This window comes from Cervus canadensis, chromosome 3 (assembly GCF_019320065.1).
Source record: "Cervus canadensis isolate Bull #8, Minnesota chromosome 3, ASM1932006v1, whole genome shotgun sequence".
NCBI lineage: Eukaryota > Metazoa > Chordata > Mammalia > Artiodactyla > Cervidae > Cervus > Cervus canadensis.
The window spans coordinates 84408420-84429028 of NC_057388.1; the positions used below are offsets into that span (position 1 = coordinate 84408420).

General features: G+C 36.3%; 1 protein-coding gene across 12 annotated transcripts in view; it reads right to left on the bottom strand.

Annotated features, from left to right (window-relative positions):
- Positions 1-20609, bottom strand: part of POT1 (protection of telomeres 1) — a 91156-nt gene that overhangs the window by 54362 nt on the left and 16185 nt on the right. For 10 of the 12 annotated variants that reach the window (XM_043463626.1, XM_043463627.1, XM_043463623.1 and 7 more), the window contains 2 exons: positions 17923-17970; positions 13914-14028 (listed from right to left, as the gene is read on the bottom strand). In XM_043463626.1, coding sequence (XP_043319561.1) covers positions 13914-14028; positions 17923-17970 — 163 coding nt within the window. Of the gene's footprint in view, positions 1-13913; positions 14029-17922; positions 17971-19366; positions 19442-20291; positions 20341-20609 lie in introns of those variants that run through there. The other 2 variants (XM_043463631.1, XM_043463630.1) reach the window with 2 other exon arrangements.

The window sequence follows — 20609 nt, forward strand, 5'->3', positions numbered from 1 at the left end:
TAGAAGAAGAGGGTGTCAGAGGATGAGATGGCTGGATAGCATCACTGATGCAATGGACATGAACTTGGGCAAACTCCATGAGATGGTGAAGGACAGGGAGGCCTGGAATGCTGGAGTCTATGGGTCACAGTCAGACATGACTGGGCTCAGTTCAGTTCAGTATAGTCGCTCAGTCGTGTCCGACTCCTTGCAACCCCGTGAATTGCAGCACGCCAGGCCTCCCTGTCCATCACCAACTCCTAGAGTTTACTCAAACTCATGTCCATCGAGTCTGTGATGACATCCAGCCATCTCATCCTCTGTCGTCCCCTTCTCCTCCTGCCCCCAATCCCTCCCAGCATCAGGATCTTTTCAAATGAGTCAACTCTTGGAAATGAGGTGGCCAAAGTACTGGAGTTTCAGCTTCAGCATCAGTCCTTCCAATGAACACCGAGGACTGATCTCCTTTAGGATGGACTGGTTGGATCTCCTTGCAGTCCAGGGGACTCTCAAGAGTCTTCTCCAACACCACAGTTCAAAAGCATCAATTTTTCAGCACTCAGCTTTCTTCACAGTCCAACTCTCACATCCATACACAACCACTGGAAAAACCATAGCCTTGACTAGACAGACCTTTGTCGGCAAAGTAATGTCTCTGCTTTTAAATATGCTATCTAGGTTGGTCATAACTTTCCTTCCAAGGAGCAAGCATCTTTTAATTTCATGGCTGCAATCACCATCTGCAGTGATTTTGGAGCCCCCCAAAAATAAAGTCAGCCACTGTTTCCACTGTTTCCCCATCTATTTGCCATGAAGTGATGGGACCAGATGCCATGATCTTTGTCTTCTCAATGTTGAGCTTTAAGCCAACTTTTTCACTCTCCTCTTTCACTTTCATCAAGAGGCTCTTTAGATCTTCCTCACTTTCTGCCATAAGGGTGGTGTCATCTGCATATCTGAGGTTATTGATATTTTTCCCAGCTATCTTGATTCCAGCTTGTGCTTCATCCAGCCCAGCATTTCTCATGATGTACTCTGCATATAAGCTAAATAAGCAGGGTGACAATATACAGCCTTGACATACTCCTTTTCCTACTTGGAACCAGTCTGTTTTTCCATGTCCAGTTCTAACTGTTGCTTCCTGACCTGCATACAGGTTTCTCAAGAGGCAGGTGAGGGGGTCTGGTATTCCCATCTGTTTCAGAATTTTCCACAGTTTATTGCGATCCACACAGTCAAAGGCTTTGGCACAGTCAATAAAGCAGAAATAGATGTTTTTCTGGAACTGTCTTGCTTTACGACTGGGCTACTGAACAACAAAAGCAACCAAAATAAACTTTGAAACAACTGGGTGAACTAAAATCCAGTGAATATGTAACCTTATAACTTGTCCCTAATAATACAAATAACTAGCAACCTTCTTGGCAAAAGCTTAAAGATCATCAGAAAAGTCTAAGATTCAGTTTCCATCTTCTTTATCTTCTTTAAAGTTTTATCTTCTTCCATCTTCTTTAAAGTTTATAGACCTTTTTTTATTATATCCTATACAAATGAGTATTTTCAAGCAATAAAGTGATAAAGCTTTTCATTTTTTGAATATCCAAAAGTATTATAGTATTTATATATTTATATTATTATGGATAGACAAAAACATATTCATAAATTGTACTACACATAATGGATTTAAGTGGATCAACATGAACAAAACCCTCATACATTTCATTGCATGTAACAGTTTTTCCCCACAAAAAAAGAACTGCATGTAAACTCTAGTTGATAGTTAGTGATGTATATCTGAAAATGTTTAGGGATAATGTGTACTGGTATCTTCAACTTACTCTGAAATGGATCAAAAAGTAAATTAACTAATAGAATCACCAATAATGGTCAGTATATATGAGTGTTCACTGCATAATTCCTTCAAATATTCTGTATATTTAAATATTTTTATAAAAATGCTGAGAAAAACAAGTACTTTTTAAAATATTTCCTGTATAACAGTATTTTCATTAGCTGTTTGACTAGAACACCTTTATAGAATCTTTTGACCTGTTAAATTCTCAAAAAATCCTGAATTAGGTATATCAGAATTTAAAAGGTATTAATAAACTTATCTCAAAAGTACCAAGAATTAAAGAAAGTATTTCGACAGTATTATGGAAGATAATAAACAAATCAATAAACCATAGTTTTGATCTTTCTTCTTTTCTCAATTTGAAGTGTTTTCTTATCTATAATGCTACATGAATCTTATTTCAGTTATAGAAGGTGATTATTGGTGATGATACCAGTTTCTCCAAAGAATCATATGTACTGGGAAATTGAGAGGAGTTAAGAGAAGCCTGAAGAATCTGCTAAAAACTGATGGACAGTTGTTGAGCTTTTGGTAGGGATTGGGGTATACCCACTTTGTTTATGATTAAATGATCAAAACTGTTTCTAGTGGTAACAAAAATTCATGTGTATTTCTAAGTTCTTATTCTGTTGCTGGTACATGGTTCCATTAACCTTTTGCTTAAATCTAATTTATATAATGCATTCAATGACAAATCTTTCAAATACTTAACATAAAATATGAGCTTTCTTATCATGACATTTCTGCAGGGAATATGTATTTGGTTTATCACTCCACCCTAAAAATCAAATTCACTGGTTTTCAACTGGTAATAACATCCAGGTATACACACAAATTCTATGAAGTCCTGATACTGTTTTCCAAATAAAGCAAAAATTTTCAAATTCCTAAAAGTAAAAAACTAAAAGTATAAAAAAATTGTATGGCAAAACCAATACAATATTGTAAAGTAAAATAAATAAATAAATAAAAGAAATAATCCAAGGCATAAGTTAATTTTCATTGCTTTTCCTATTCCAAACTTCTTTTTTTTAAAAAAAAAAATCCTTCTTATTTTTTAACCAAAACAGAAATTATTTGAATGTATTTTCACTCAGAGAAGAGGAGATGGGAAGGTGGGGTTATCATACAACTCTCAGAAAGTTGGAAGTTTAAGAAACTTGAAAAACAATCTATTTTTAAGCCATTTGAGTAGAAGTTATACATTTCAGCAGAATGTGTCTTGTTTCAGAAACAACTTTGCTCTCAAACTTATCCTATACATTCAAAAGGTAACATTAATATATCCATGTGTGGTAAGTCATTTCAGTTGTGTCTGACTTTTTGCAACCCTATGGACTGTAGTCCACCAGGCTCCTCTGTACATGAGATCCTCCAGACAAGAATACTGGAGTGGGTTGCCATGCCCTTCTTCAGGGAATCTTCCCAAACCTGGGTCTCCTGCACCAGGGGCAATGTTCTTCAAAATATCATCAGTTCAGTTCAGTCGCTCAAGTCGTGTCCAACTCTCTGTGACCCCATGAACCACAGTATGCCAGGCCTCCCTGGCCATCACCAACTCCCGGAGTCCACCCAAAGCCATGTCCATTGTTTTGGTGATGCCATCCAACCATCTCATCCTCTGTCATCCCCTTCTCCTCTGGCCCTCAATCCTTCCCAGCATCAGGGTCTTTTCAAATGAGTCAGCTCTTCGCATCAGTTGGCCAAAGTACTGGAGTTTCAGCTTCAACATCAGTCCCTCTAATGAACACCCAGGACTGATCTCCTTTAGGATGGACTGGTTGGATCTCCTTGCAGTCAAAGGGACTCTCAAGGGTCTTTCTTCTCCAACACCACAGTTCAAAAGCGTCAATTCTTTAGTGCTCAGCTTTCTTTACAGTCCAACTCTCACATCCATACATGACTATTGGAAAAACCATAGCCTTGACTAGACAGACCTTTGTTGGCAAAGTAATGTCTCTGCTTTTTAATATTCTGTCTAGGTTGGTCATAATGTTCCTTCCAAGTGTCTTTTAATTTCATGGCTGCAATCAACGTATCATCTACCAGCTACAAAACAAGCTCTCTAGAAGAGCATAACTAAACCTGAGGAAGTTCTCAGACTCTCCTAAGGTTATTTACAAAAATAATGAGTTTCAAAATAAAATTTTATATATTTTGGTGTTTAGACATGTATACAGTTATAAAAGAAACAAAACTTCAGATCCAAGAAACAGGGGGCATTAAAAAAAAATCTGTCTAATAATTTGCCCTCAAGAACAGTAAAGTAGCAATACAAATGAAATATTAAAGAGCTTTCAGGTTCTTTCACAAATTACCATTAGATTCCTGACATAACTGGAAACCAAGCTACTCATTTTAACAAATACTAACAGGGCAAACTGCCAAACAAGTGTTCCACCAAATAAATAATCCTTCAATAATGACTACCTAAAATAATAAAAAATATTTATTTTCCCTATGCCTTATTTTTGACTCCCAAATGAATGAAAAAAAAAAAAAAAACTTGTGAAGTCACAGTCAACCTAGAACTTTGTATTTTAATAACAGAGTTACAAAACAAAGGTAATTTAAGTTTACTTTCTTGAAAGCTAATACCAGTAGAGAAAGTACGGAGAGTAGAAAGACATTTAATAAATCACTGTTCTTTCTTAGTTTATCAAAATAACATATTCATATAATGTCTGTGCATGTGTGTGCTCATTTTTGTCTGCCTCTTTGTGACCCCACAGACTGCAGCCTGCCAGGCTCCTCTGTCCATGGGATTCTAAAGGCAAGAATACTGAAGTGGGTTGCCATTTCCTCCTCCAGGAGATCCTCCTGACCCAGGGATCAAACCTGCATCTTTGGTGTCCCCTGCGGTGGCAGGCAGTTTTTCTACCACTGAGCCACCTGGAACCCTGCAAATAACCTCTAAAACACATATTTAAACTTTTGATAAAGGATTGATTTTAACTACTTTAATGCTTCAGTAAGACTTCATGTTTAAACTGACAAAGTGTTTTAACTACTTTAACACTTAGGTAATACTTCATGTAACTTGATATAAATCTAGAAAAGGTAACAAATGATAAATTAAGCCCTATAGTCTGCAATCTTAAGCAATTCACCTAATTTCCTCAGTATGATTAAGTGTAAATTGCCTTGGAGTTATATTATAAGGAAAAGCTGGTAGTTCATCTAAGCAAGGTCTTTAATCAAAGAAGCATGCATGCATGCATAAATTATATAATCCACAAAATATTCCCCCATGAAAGTTGCTTCACCATCTTTTATCTATTATCAATACTAGAGCAGCGTTGCTTTTAAACCAATCAGTATTTCCCCAACAGCTTTCTATCTGTATGAAAGTTTATTATTGAAGCACTAAAGTAAAAGCCATGAAGGCAAATCACTGAACTAAGGTGATACTATATGCTACAACCTTATCTGTTTACAAGGATACTTGCTATATAATACATAACAGCACTCTCTAACTATGCTGGTGTGATGTTAACATAATTTCCACTCATGTTTTTATAATATTGGAAGCAGGGAATAGGAAGAGAAGAAATGGGAAGCAGGAAGAGAAGAAAGCATAAACAGTATGATAGAGAGATAGGTTCTAAATACATGTGTGCATATACACACAGATTACACAGGAGAGTAAGTAGGTAGGTAGACAGATACTCGACGAGTTTATAAATGTTATTCTAGAATTATGCCTGGAGGCATTTTCCTCATGTTTTACTCTATGTATTGAGCAACCAAAGGTCATAGATGGTATACCAGGTTTAAGGGTTTATATTAAAACTAGCAGTGGTCTTTATCTTTCCAGAGTTTGTGCTTAAAATAATGTAGATAAAATAAAAAGAATGACTTTTAAAATAACTATAAAAGTATATTGATATTCATCAATAAAAAGGAATAAACTATTAATACATGCTATAACATGGAGCCTCAAAATCATTATGCTAAGTGAAAGAAGCCAGAGGCAAAGTGAGGCTGTCTATATGAAGTGTACATAAAAGCATAAAAATATTAGTTTGGTACAAAAGTAATCATGCTTTTGCATTATTGAATTTTGCTGTTTGATATTGGAATACATTCTTAAATAAATATGGTTATATTATACATCATTTTAACACACATTTCTCCCTTTATGTTTTTTTGCTGACTTACTATTGTTGATGTTCAGTTGCTAAGTCATGTCCAACTCTTTCCAACCCCATGGACGACAGCATGCCAGGCTTCCTTATCCCTCACCATCTCCCGGAGTTTGCTCAAATTCATGTCTATTGAGTCAGTGATGCTATCTAACCCTCTCATCCTCAGTCGCCCCCTTCTCTTTCTGCCTTCCATCATTCCCAGCATCAGGGTCTTTTCCAATGAGTCAGCTCTTCTCATCAGGTAGTCAAAGTATTGGAGCTTCAAGCTTCAGCATCAGTCCTTCCAATGAGTATTCAGGGTTGCTTTCATGTAGGACTCACTGGTTTGACTTATTACTTGCTGTTTATTGTATATTTATTTTAGACTATGGAAATGATGTTAGACAAAAAGCAAATTTGAGTACTTTTCTTATTCAAGTTCAAATGGGTTGTAAAGCAGTGGAGACAACTTGCAACAACACACGTGGCCTAGGAACTGTAACGAACATACAGTGCAGTGGTGGTTCAAGAAGTTTTGCAAAGGAGACAAGAGCCTTGAAGATGAGGAACACAGTGGCATAAAAAACTCATGTAGAGGCTGTAGTAAATACACTGCCTAATGATTAAAAATTGGGCAACATCTGAATAGTCCTCTTTTTGAGGAGACTTATTGCAGGTCATACACTGGGAGAAGAGAATTCACCCCAGGCTCTCTGTTAGCTGTTCTTCCACAGATCCTTCTATGGAGGTACAGATAATATACATGACTTACACACATCACAATATTTAATAGATGATTTTGAAACAAGGCAGTTACCAATAAAAAGTGAGATCATTGCACATTACATACAAAATAAAATTCCAGGCAATACATCTAATTTTAAAAAATATAAAATGATTTTAAAGAAAAATATCTTTTTGCAGATCTTCTATGGGTAAGAGTCTTCAAACAAACAAATTATGACTCCACAAGCACTATAAACATTTATATTTCAAAAACTATTGGCACAAAACTAAAGTGCTGGGGAAAGCATCATAACATATATGATGAAAAAGAGTAAGAAGCTGCCAGAAATCACTGAGAGAGGACAACCAAACTGAAAAACACAGAAGAGATTATATTTTTATTTTCTTAATTGATGTATGTGAAGTTGGGAGGGAAAGTAATATACTGAAGTAGAAGAAAATCTTAAAAATGCAGGTAGAAATCAAAGTTTTTTGTAACTTATAAGTAATTTTTATGAGTCCAATATTAATAGAATCCATTAGACCTGTGGAATAATATAATGAAGTATTCCATTGACAGCCACTTAAAATATGAGTGTGTGTTAGTCACTTAGTTGTGTCTGACTCTTTGTGACCCCATGGACTGTAGCCCACCGGATTCCTCTGTCCATGGGATTCTCCAGGCAAGAATATGGAGTGGGTTGCCATCTCCTTCTCCAGGGGATCTTCCTGACCCAAGGATCAAACCCAGGTCTGTTGTACTGCAGGCAGATTCTTTACCATCTGAGCTATAGGGAAGTCCACTTAAAATATATTTGTAATAATTCTGAGTAACCTTGCAAAGACCAATTGCCAATGATTGATACATGACAGCTCTAGCATATAAAGATGCTGACTGTATATATAACCAATACAATCTGAACAAGCTGGTTTTACCACATATGGAAACCATAAATTAAATACAAAATTTTAAAAAAATTTTATTCAGGAATTTAAACAAGGAGTGTATCACACAGTGTATCATAGGTCCTTAATAATGATCCCTAAAAAACCCTGCTACAAGAGCATAAAAGTATGCATCGATATACTGCTGACATTCTATTGCTTCAAATTATATTTAAGTTGACTGCTTCAGCACTAGTACACATTTTTATTATAAAGCTGACAACTTTTGTTGCTATTTTCAAAGTATGGAATGTTACCTCTTCTTCCTCATCTATCAAAATCCAATATCCTTTAAAGTTCAGCTCAAATGCTACATCTCCTAGAAACTTTTCTCCATTAGCATTAATCTCTCCCTTCCCACTCTAAAAGCAACTTGTTTATTCCTTTAGTCACAGCATAATACAACTCTGCCTTGTATTAATTAGCTGATTACCTTTGGGTCTCTCTCACTCATAAACTCTCTGAGAGTTATTTTATCTATGAACAACAATCTATTAGTCTCTGTCTTTAGACAACAGCTAACTATAATATAATGCTACACAAGGCTAGCAAAAACATTTTCCAATTGAATGAATAAAAGAATGTACCATAAGTTTCATGAAAGAATGAGAAAATACTCATATTATTATTCACTGAAATAATTAAAACTATAAACTCAAGAAACATAGTAAGTAGGCTAATAATTTTTTAGACGAAAACATTCTGAGAGACATATTCTTAGGATATGGATAAGGAAGAGGGGATGCCACAAACCTCCTCAAAGAAGTCATCTTGAATATAAGAAAGCAAGCCATACAAAGGTTCAGTGACAGAATAAGAAAGAGCTTTCTTCACCTTCACTCTCCAAGTGGAAACCTAAGTATTTCCTACCGGCATGGACAGAATAGCCTGAAAATAGTGAAGAGAGGCTTAGCTTTCCTTTCCAAGTCCTTAAAGGAATAAGTGATGACTAGCCGCTCTCTGGCTGCCCTCCCCTCATGAAAGTAAGACAGCCAAGCCCTTGAGAAGAGTCTCAAGTCACTCAACTAGACATAATGCTTTAGCTCAAGAGAAATGGAAAACTCCATGCCTGCCCACAACCTTCATCTCATATAAAAGGTAAATCCATCATTCAGCTTTAAAATACATATTCAAAAAGTTTAGTATGCTTCACAATGATGATTCTGTTAATTTTCAACAATAAAATGGACAACTAGAATTTTACAAATTGGGGAAAGACTAAAACCAAAGTGAAATCATGAACAATTATAATTATTGTAATGATTATCTGTCTAAAGTAAAAATTTTAATTTCTTGAGGGTGGAAAACAATTACATACATCTTTGAATGTTTCACGTCTAATATAACACCTGGAACATAGAAAGTTGTCAATGTTTGTTGCATAAATGCAAACGAGTGAACTGAAAAAAAACTATATTTTGTTTTAAATGCCATACATTAAACCAATACATATGCTGTAGCTTTGATATTAACTAATTATTCAGATAAGTGACTCTAAACATATCACAGATCAGGAGTTTCCAATCTGAAGCTCAAAGGAAGCAGGGAATGAACCTTTGATATTGTATGTTTAAGTCTTTACACATGCATATGTTTTTTTCTAGAAAATATGCCCAATGTTATCTGTACAAGATGAAACACTGCACACCTAGCTCTCTATATCCAGCTCTGCAAAGCAAAAGTAACTGTAAGGCTTTCACAGGAGGTAACTGATATAAATCTCAAAATCCCAAGAAGGTGACAATAACCTTGTCTTCCTACATGAAAGAGGCCATATTATGTACCCCAATGAGTGATAAATCAATTTGGATGATACAATGATCTTTAATACATGTTGTTCTCATTATCCCTGAGAAATTCTCGGTTTTCATGACATCATCACAAATTAGTAAGAGACTGAGTAACTATAGTCCTTTTAAAACAGGACTGAAGAAAGAAGGGAAAAAAAAAAAAAGACTTCCGGAAGAATAAAAGCTGCAACTGCCCTGAAACTCGATACAAAGCTTAGGAAATAAAGCATGAGCAATGCTTTAAAACAAGATGGCAATGTGCTACAGGTCATGTGTATTCATTATCATAGAGGAGGAAAGTCTTCAAGAAAAATTTCAGCCAAGTAGTAAGGATGCAAAATCGCACCAAACTGTCTCTACTGCACTGAATTGAACATTTATAAAATGAATTTTAATGAAAAATTCTAGCTGATGATATGTAAGAGAATAAATTTTTTCCACCTATCTAAGTTTGAGTTGCATAAAGATAACTTTCCTCCACATAACTATTTTATACATTAAGATGTAATATTTAGGTTGTGACCATGTATTTGTGAAATAACGTTGCTTTATATCATACAAAAGAGGCACAGCTGTGTGTTATTCCTATACATTTATTCTAGTCTTTCTCAGTGGTAATACTAATGAAGTTGATCCTTTCCTGAACACAAAAATCAGAGCTTTCTGTCTGACTCTCCTGCAGCATGTTGAAGGATAAACTCTATCAAACAGAAATAAAAATTAAGTGTAACTAAAATGAAAAGACAGTTTGCAAATGCTACTATCTTGCTATTAGTAAAGATATCTCCCCATATCTTCAGACATATTTTAGAGCTTCAATGAATATATTCAGAAAAAATTGATGACATTCATTTTAACTTAGTATCTCAGAAGAAACAGAAATATAGGGACTTGGATATCTGAGAGACACAAGATGCATAGACTATATAATAAACATATTATTATATAGTTTCCCAGTGCTTTCATTATATACACATGAATTAATAACATTGTCAGAAGAAAACGATTATGCTATACAAAATTAATGTTGAGTCATCACAGCTGTTTTAAAAACAGCTATATTTTTATTTCCTAATTTCATTTCATGTTATTTTTTAACATATTTGCTGATTAATTTACTATATAAACTTTTAATGATAAGCATTTGCAACACACCAAGTGCAAAAAAGCTTTAAAATTATATCTTCTACCAAGTTAGAGAACATTACTACCAGCGCTTATTCCTAAATTGGTCAGGTCAATGAAAGCCAGTGGGATAACACTCACCACCGGAAGATCACAGTAACAGAATTCTCAGGATGAGCAATGAAAAATTCAGTGAGAAGATCCTACTAAAGTGAAAGTATGCATGTGTATTTTGAATGGTAAGATGGGGTATGGAATGTAGACTTTGCAAAAAGGTAAAGTTGAATAAAAATATTTGAGAAATTCAAACAAAAATTTCTCTGCTTCAACGTTAGTGTTTAATTTTTTTCCCCTCCTGCTAAAATAACAGAAGTCAGGGTTTTCAATAAAACATCCCTCTGGGCTCTTCAAACTTAGCTACCTTCTATTTCAAACTTCTTATCTCTAGATTTAATAGGCTTCACATAGTCATTTTCACATAAACTAAGTTGTGACTACACATTAGCAAAATATAAGGACCACATGAAAATAAAATTTTCCTCCATCCAACAAAGCAAGGAGTAAACTTAGAGGTCATTTCACAATAAAATTTACACATGTAATTTAATGAGGGCTTCCCAGGTGGCTCAGTAAAGAATCTGTCTACAATGCTGGAGACACGGGTTCGATCCTTGGAAGGTCCCCTAGAGAAGGAAATGGAAACCCACTCCAGTATTCGCACCTAGGAAATTCCATAAATAGAAGAGCCTGGCAGGCTACAGTCCATGGAATCACAAAAGCATCAGATAAGACTTAGTGACTGAACAACAATTTAATAAATTAAATCTTTAAAGAATATTAACTCACTGAGAACATCTTAGTGTTCTCAGCATGAGCCACAGCAGTTGGCAGACACACAGTAGATAAAGAAAATGTTTCATTAACACCACCCGTTTCATATTTTTACATCTTAAAACATGGCTACATCTTACAACTGACAGTAAAGTATAGCTTTTCTTAATAATACATAAAACAATGACACGTTTTACAAATTGTTGTCATTTAAAATTAGACTCAACAGAGTTCAGTTCAGTTCAGTCGCAACAGAGTAATAAATGTGAAATTTAATGCTGAACTGAATTAAACCAAGATGAAGTGCATTGTCTGTTAACTACATTAACTCTCAGAAAACTGAAATTCATACTTTTTGAACACATTATTTTACGTTAGTCTGTTTAAAAGTTTGCACTTTTACATAAATAGGTTCAGTTCAGTTCAGTCGCTCAGTCGTCTCCAACTATTTGCGGCCCCATGAACGCAGCACTCCAGGCCTCCATCACCAACTCCCTGAGTCCATCCAAACCCATGTCCATCGAGTCGGTGATGCCATCCAACCATCTCATCCTCTGTCATTCCCTTCTCCTGCCCTCAATCTTTCCCAGCATCAGGGTCTTTTCAAATGAGTCAGCTCTTGACATGAGATGGCCAAAGTATTGGAGTTTCAGCTTCAGCATCAGTCCTTCCAATGAACACCCAGGACTGATCTCCTTTAGGATGATGCAGTCCAAGGGACTCTCAAGAGTCTTCTCCAACACCACAGTTCAAAAGCATCAATTCTTCGGTGCTCAGCTTTCTTTATAGTCCAACTCTCACATCCATACCTAACTGCTGGAAAAACCATAGCCTTGACTAGACGGACCTTTGTCGGCAAAATAATGTCTCTGCTTTTTAATATGCTGTCTAGGTTGGTCAAAACTTTCCTTCCAAGGAGTAAGCGTCTTTTAATTTCATAGCTGCAATCACCATCTGCAGTGATTTTGGAGCCCAGAAAAATAAAGTCAGCCACTGTTTCCCCATCTCTTTTCCATGAAGTGATCAGATGCCATGATCTTAGTTTTCTGAATGTTGAGCTTTAAGCCAACTTTTTCACACTCCTCTTTCACTTTCATCAAGAGGCTCTTTAGTTCTTTTTCACTTTCTGCCATAAGGGTGGTGTCATCTGCATATCTGAGGTTATTGATATTTCTTCCAGCAATCTTGATTCCAGCTTACTTCTTCCAGCCCAGCGTTTCTCATGATGTACTCTGCATATAAGTTAAATAAGCAGGGTGACAATATACAGCCTTGACTTACTCCTTTCCCTATTTGGAATCAGTCTGTTGTTCCATGTCCAGTTCTAACTGTTGCTTCCTGACCTGCGTACAGGTTTCTCAAGAGGCAAGTCAGGTGGTCTGCTATTCCCATCTCTTTCAGAATTTTCCAGAGTTTATTGTGATCCACACAAAGGCTTTGGCATAGTCAATAAAGCAGAAATAGCTGTTTTTCTGGAACTCTCTTGCTTTCTCGATGATCCAGCAGATGTTGGCAATTTGATCTCTAGTTCCTCTGCCCTTTCTAAAACCAGCTTGAACATTTGGAAGTTCATGGTTCATGTATCGCTGAATCCTGGCTTGGAAAATTTTGAGCATTACTTTACTAGCGTGTGAGATGAGTGCAATTGTGCGGTAGTTTGAGCATTCTTTGGCATTGCCTTTCTTTGGGGCTGGAATGAAAACTGACCTTTCCCAGTCCTGTGGCCACTGCTGAGAATAGATTATATCTTCTAAATTAGCTTTAAAGCAACCCAAGTTTTTTGAATAGGGTGTTTAACCCTTTTACATTTAAAGAACTTACTCTTGCCATTTTGCTAATTCTTTTCTGACTTGTAGCTCTTTTGCTCTGTTTCCTCTTATGATCTTCCTTTGTATTTCATTGATTTTTTTTTTTTTTTGTCATTACATAAAGTCTGATTTCTTTCCCATTTTCTTTTGAGTATCATCCACAGGTATTTTCTTTTTGGTTAACAGAAAATTTACATAAGACATTTTACAGTTAAAACTGTCTCAAGCTGATAAAAAATAAACTATCACACACAAAAATGCTACACTTTTACTCTCCCCAACACATACTCCCTGTCACTGATGTTACAACATTACAATGGTATCCTTTTATATTGTGTACCCACTAACATGTATTTACAGGTAGTTCTTTTTTATACATTTGTTATTTAACTTCCGTACCAGAATTAAAATGATTTACAAATCATCATTACAGTATCACAGTATTCTGTAATTGGCTATATATTTACCTTTTCTTATTCTATACTTTCGTATATACTTACATATGCTGTCACGGTACTGTTTAGCATCTTTTAATTTCTTTATTCTTTAGAACCTAAAGACGACACTTATTTTATAACTAAAACTGGCCAAAAAAATCTGCATCAGTATTGTTTGACAATGACAAATCAGAATTGAGCTTGTAAGACTTAAGAGTACCAAAGGAGCTGTGTTGAAACCAATAAAGCAGATCCAGTTCATTAAAATCTTCACCCATTTGAATACCTACCAGTTCCTCTGCTTAGGTACGGAGGTTTAAAGAACTTCACGACACCATAGACGTTCACAATCATGCCACCTTTAAGCTGATTCAGGGGTGTATATACATAATGTGTGGCTGGAGCCTAAAGAAAGACAGTGAATATATCAATATTATTAAGTATTTATTTTTAGATTTTAGAATCATGTTATGATCAATCTGTAAGTTAGTAAACTGATCTGCATCTATTTCTTCGTGTCTAAAAAAGAGATGTCTAAAAAAAAGGGAAATGTACAGCTTATAAAGGTTACTGTATATACTTTTTCTTATAAATAGCTTTGATTATTAATTTTGCAATCTGTATACAACTTAAAAAAAATCAGTTTAAGAGATTTTAGTTTTAGCTTTTAACTTTAACTAGAATCACTTCAAAACTTATGGCATATATTTGTTTTTCTTATACTGCTATGAAGATTTTACTAAGGCCTATATAAAGGCAGATTTGATTATAAATGATATAAAGACTTTAAAAATGGTAATAAAAGAAGAAAACATATGAAATAACTGTACATAAGTTTGGAAATAAAAGTTTTACAGGTATTAGGTAAACCATTTCTTAAAATCAGCAATAAAAGGATAACCCAGGAGACCTCCCTGGGATGGAAGGAAGCTTTACCAATAGCTCTCCTCCACACCCGTACTGCCCCTAAGGAACAGGTTGCTCTTAGTCCTTATGAGATGCTATATGGGGGACCTTTTGTTTATGTCAATGACCTCTTCCTAGATTCACAGGCTCAGACCCTCCAGTCTTATACCATGGCCATTGTGCACTTCCAACAATATATACACTTGTGGGGTGTCAACTAAGGCCTAAAAGATTCTAAACAGCCACCATTATATGCTCCAGAGACTCAAGTCCTAATTAAAGTCTGAAAAGATGGGTCCCAAAGGCTCAACTCCAGCCCACATGGAAGGGCCCCTACCCTGTAATACTTTCTACCCCCGCAGCAGTCAAGGTACCCAGACATGACTCCTGGATTCACTACTCATGAGTCAAGCCGTGAAGAAAAACAGAAGAGGACACTCAATATTACCTGTGAGCCCCTGGAAGATCTCAGATACCTATTCAAGACTACAAATGAGTGCCATTCCAATGAATACCCCCAAAATTAAGTTTCTGGGGATAAGATTTCTCAGGACAGTTCTAAAGAGCAAACACAGCTTGGCAGGGGCTGTGTTCCAAAATAGACATGAGATAGATCTCCTGATCCCTGAACAAGTTGGGACTTGAGCCACCTTGAATGAGACGTGTTGTTTCTGGATAAATACCTCCAGGTAAGTTAAATAAAGTCTTACAGTCCTCAAAAAAAAAAAAAAAAAAAGCAAAAATTCAGGTCCTACAGATCTCAAAGAATGAGCATGAGAGTTCTCAGGGTGGCTACAGTCTCTCTTTGGGGGATCCTTCTCCTGGTGATGGGGAATTTGGAGTTGGCTAATAACTATGGTGTTGGAGAAGACTCTTGAGAGTCCTTTGGACTGCAAGGACATCCAACCAGTCCATCCTAAAGGAGATCAGTCCTGGGTGTTCATTGGAAGGACTGATGCTGAAGCTGAAACTCCAATACTTTGGCCACCTGATGCGAAGAGCTGACTCATTGGAAAAGACCCTGATGCTGGGAGGGATTGGGGGCAGGAGGAAAAGGGGACAACAGAGGATGAGATGGCTGGATGGCATCACCGACTTGATGGACATGGGTTTGGATGGACTCCGGGAGTTGGTGATTGACAAGGAGGCCTGGCGTGCTGCAATTCATGGGGTCGCAGAGAGTCGGACACGACTGAGTGACTGAACTGAACTGAATAGCCCTACTAATCTTTGTTATCACCATATTGGTGCTGCCTATGATTGCTCCATGTAGTATCAATTGTCTAACCCGTTTTGTCTCTGCCCAGGTCAACAAGCTACAACATGCAGTGCCAGTTCAACAAGGATATATAAAAAAAACTACAGCCAACTATGGAAAATATCACTCACCCTTAGATGGACACTGCTGTAAGGACTCTGAGGCTTGAGACTAGCAAGAGGGGGAGGCCCAATGCCTCTCCCCATCCCAGTTCAGCAGGAAGTAGCCAGAGACCTCGACACTCCTATTCCCAAAGAATTGGGCCTCCCATCTCGAGTCTCTTGAGGGAGGAATGTTAGGTGGTTAGAATAGGAAAAAGGAGTCCAGAATGGTGGTGGCTAACAGACAAAGAAAGGAAAAAGCCTACAAAAATAGAACAGAGGAAGATCCGAGGAGTGGAGTGAGAACCTCAGGTGAAATAAAAAGCCCTCCTGGCTAGCCCAATTTACATAGGGCAGGCTCAGGGGGAGGAGAAAAGAAAAACATATAAAAAGAGGAGCCAAAATTGAGACTCTCTCTTCTCTGCGCTTCTTTTGGGTTGGCCCTCCCTCATGCCTCGAGGATGTATTATCCTTTGTTTGCCAAATAAAACAGAGCTGTAACCAAGCAGTAACACCGAGCTGTAATAACACTGGTCCGTCCATCACTTCAAATTTTTGCTGTGGCAAGACAGAACCAAGGAAATTACAAACACTATTAGTCAAACAATCCTGAAAAGGACTCAGTCACCTGGCTCTGTCACCCACCAATGTCACTCCCAACTGAAATAAGGTTACCTATCACACTAACAGTTAAAATTTTAAAAATCAAATCAAAATGAATTGATTTTTTTCAAGGAGGCTCAGGTCAAACACAAGAAGGACAGAGCTTGCTTAGAAATCTCATCAAACCATGATATTAAAAAAAAAAGAAAGAAAAATAATAGTCAGCATATAGGACAGGAAGACCTGAGAAGAGCTCAGCTCCCAAACTAACTGGATCCAATAAACTATCTTAACAAATATCTCCCTAATGTAGAGATGAAGCGAAGGCCAGCACAGCTCCAAGACCCTAACCATTATGGTCTTCCAAATAATGTACTTGTTAATTCACAACTAGCAATAAACTTCTTGACAGTAATTTGGTTTTCAATGTAAGTAAAACATATGTATATGTGTGTATAGCAGGTAAGTTATATGCTAATATTTCAGTTATAAACTAATGCCTGAGCTTCCTGAAGAAACATTTTTGCTAAGTACAGAGGCTTTCATTTACTTCTGCCTTATTTACAGGTGCATGGATGAATCAAATATTTGAACTTGATCTATTTATAACAATTTTGAAAAATACTAATATCAGAGTTAACTGATATTTTTTTCAAAGTATATCAATCCTCTTATTGGTTATAGTTTCCCTAAATAACAAATTTAAATTATACTGTTATGGTAGTATTCAGAATTTAAAGCCTATACCCTGAAGTTACCGTCAACTAGAAACAAAGTTGATGAACTCTGTCCAATAGAAAGTAAAGGTTTAAGAACATAGGTAGAACATAAACTTTATATTAAACTTTATCAACATATTATCTTCTTTCTAGTTTCACTCAGCTACAAGTAGTTTACTTGAAAAAATGGGGACTTTTTCATTGCTATGAGATAACAATGTTTTTAAAAATATTGAAAAAATGATTTAAAAAAAAAAAGCAAAATGTATCACAAGTATAAAAAACTTCTTTACTGAAAATTACATAATTTATTAAATCACAGTTTAGTGCACAATAATCAGTTTTAAACATAAGCTGATGAAAAGCAAAATAAATGACTGCTTAAGATTTAGAAGTAGCAAAAATCCTAGTGTCTTCACACAATAAAACTTTTTTTTCCACTTTAATTTTCTTGTGCACATAACTTTCACAAAATATAAGCAAATATTCCATGTAACAGACAAACCAGATATTAATTATTATGCAAATATATAACTCAAATGTAATATCATCATGTATTGAAAAAGCAGAGATTATGTTTTCCCACTGTACTGATACAATTTCAAAGTTTATAGCTAGCTATAAAGTTGCCTGAATACATATTTGTATGTAAATATAGGTATGTGTGTGTGGGAGGGTGTACATTTCTAAATTAAAATGAACATCATCTTACCAAAGACATTGATTCTGTAGAACAATCTCTTACGGATTTAACATAAACCTGAAAAAAAGAGAGGATTTATTTGTATACAATCATGTCCAATGTGATTACAGACATTTAACTGTATTAAACCTACAATCTTAATTTTATAATATTAAAGTTCACTAGAACGGCATAACAGCTTACAAATGAACAGTGACAGTGACAAAATTGTCTAAGCTAAGCTTCAGTTTAATTCATTAATTTTAATATCACAGGACCACACTGGTTCATATAATGCCCTGTTCAGACAAACAGAACACAACAAAACAGGTAGATGTTGGTCTGCAGGCATGTGGCTTGACCCAATTTTGCTTCTCTACCTGACAGCCTTGACCAAACAGGTAGTTTCCAACTGTGTGTGTGTGTATGTGTATCTGTGTGTGTGTGTATGTGTATCTGTGTGTGTTGATAGGGGTGGGGATGAAGAGAGAGGAAGAGGATGCACACTTTCGTGTATGTGTATGGTGGGGTAAAGAGAGAGGGAGAGCATGATCATAAGCAATGAAACAGGAGGAAACATCAACCAGGAGAAATATCAACAATCTCAGATATGCAGATGATATCACTCTAGTGGCAGAAAGCAAAGAGAAACTAAAGAGCCGCTAGGTAAGGATGAAAGAGGAGAGCGAAAAAGTTAGCTTGAAACTCAAAATTCAAAAAACTAAGATCATGGCATCTGGTTTCATCACTTTATGGCAAATATTAGGTTGATGCAAAAGTAATTGCAGTTTTGCATTGCTGAATTTTGCTGTTTGATATTGGAATACATTATTAAATAAATGTGGTTATATCATACATCATTTTACTGTGCATTTTTAACTGTGGTTTTCCTAATGACTTATTATTTGGTGTTTATTTTATATTTATTTTAGAATATAGAAATAATGTTAGACAAAAAGCAATCAAGCAACTTGTTTATTTGAGTTCAAAATGGGTCACAAAGCAGAGAAGACAACTTTCAACATCAACACCACATTTGGCCTAGGAACTGCTAACTGCTAACATACAGTGCAATATGTTAGCAGTGGTTCAAGAAGTTTTGCAAAGGAGATGAGAGCCTTGATGAGGAGGAGCTGAGAGGCTAGTGTTCAGAAGTTGACAACCGAGAGCAAACATCGAAGCTGATCCTCTTACAATTATACAAGAAGTTGTCGAAGAACTCAATGTTGTTCATGCTACAGTCATTTGGCATTTGAAGCAAATCAGAAAGGTGAAAAAGATTGATAAGGGGTGTCTCATGAGCTGAATGAAAATCAAAAAGATAATTGTTTTGAAGTGTCATTTTCTCTTATTCAACACAATAACAATGAACCATGTTTTAATTGGATTGTGACGTGTAATGAAAAGTGGATTTTATATGAGAACCGGTGATGACCAGCTCAGTGATTGGACCAAGAAACTCCAAAGCACTTACCAAAGCCAAACTTGCACCAAAAAAAGGTTGTGGTCACTGGTGGTCTGCTGCTGGTCTGATCCACTACAGCTTTCTGAATCCCAGCAAAACCATTACAACTGAGAAGTATGCTCAGCCAATCCATGAGATGCATGAAAAACTGCAAAGCCAGAAGCCAGCACTGTTCAACAGAAAGGGTCCAGTTCTTCTCCATAATACCTGACTGCACCAGCACTTCAAAAGTTGAACAAACTGGGCTATGAAGCTTTGCCTCATCTGCCATATCCAACTGACTACCACTTCTTCAAGCATCTCGACAACTTTTTGCAGGAAAACGCTTCCACAATGAGCAGGAGGCAGAAAATGCTTTCCAAGAGTTCAATGAATCCTGAAGCACAGATTTTTATGCTACAGGAATAGAGAGACTTATTTCTTATTGGCAAAAATAGGTTGATTGTAATGATTCCTATTTTGATTAATAAAGATGTGTTTGAGTCTAGTTATAATGATTTAAAATTCACAGTCCAAAACTGCAATTACTTTTGAACCAATCTAAAAGAAGGGGAAAAAGTGGAAACAGTGACAGATCTTATTTTCTTGGGCTCCAAAATCACTGCAGATGGTGACTGTAGCCACGAAATTAAAAGATGTTTGCTCCTTGGAAGGAAAGCTATGACAAACCTAGATAGTGTATTAAAAAGCAGAGACATCACTTTGCCAACAGAGGTCTGTTTAGTCAAAGCTATGGTTTTACCAGCAGTCATAAATGGATGTGAGAATTGGACCATAAAGAAAGTGGATCACCAAAGAATTGATGGTTTTGAACTGTGGTGCTGGAGAAGACTGTCCAGAGTCCCTTGGACAGCAAGGACATCAAACCAGGTAATCCTAAAGGAAATCAACCCTGAATATTCATTAGAAGAACTGATACTGAAGCTATGATCACCTGATATGAAGAGCCAGCTCATTGGAAAAGATCTTGATTCCAGGAAAGACTGAAGGCAAAAGAAGGGGGCAAACAGAATGAGATGGTTAGATAGCATCAATGACTCAGTGGACACGAATCTGAGCAAACTCCGGGAGATACTAGAGAAAGGAGACTGGAGTGCTGCAGCCCACAGAGTCGCCAAGGGTTGGCCAGGACTTAGCAACTCAACAACAACAGGAGGAAACCAGTTTTATCTGAAAAGGGGAATCTGATTAATTTAAGGTAAATTTAAGCAGACCATCAAAAGAGGATGACAGTACAATTGCAAAGAATAGG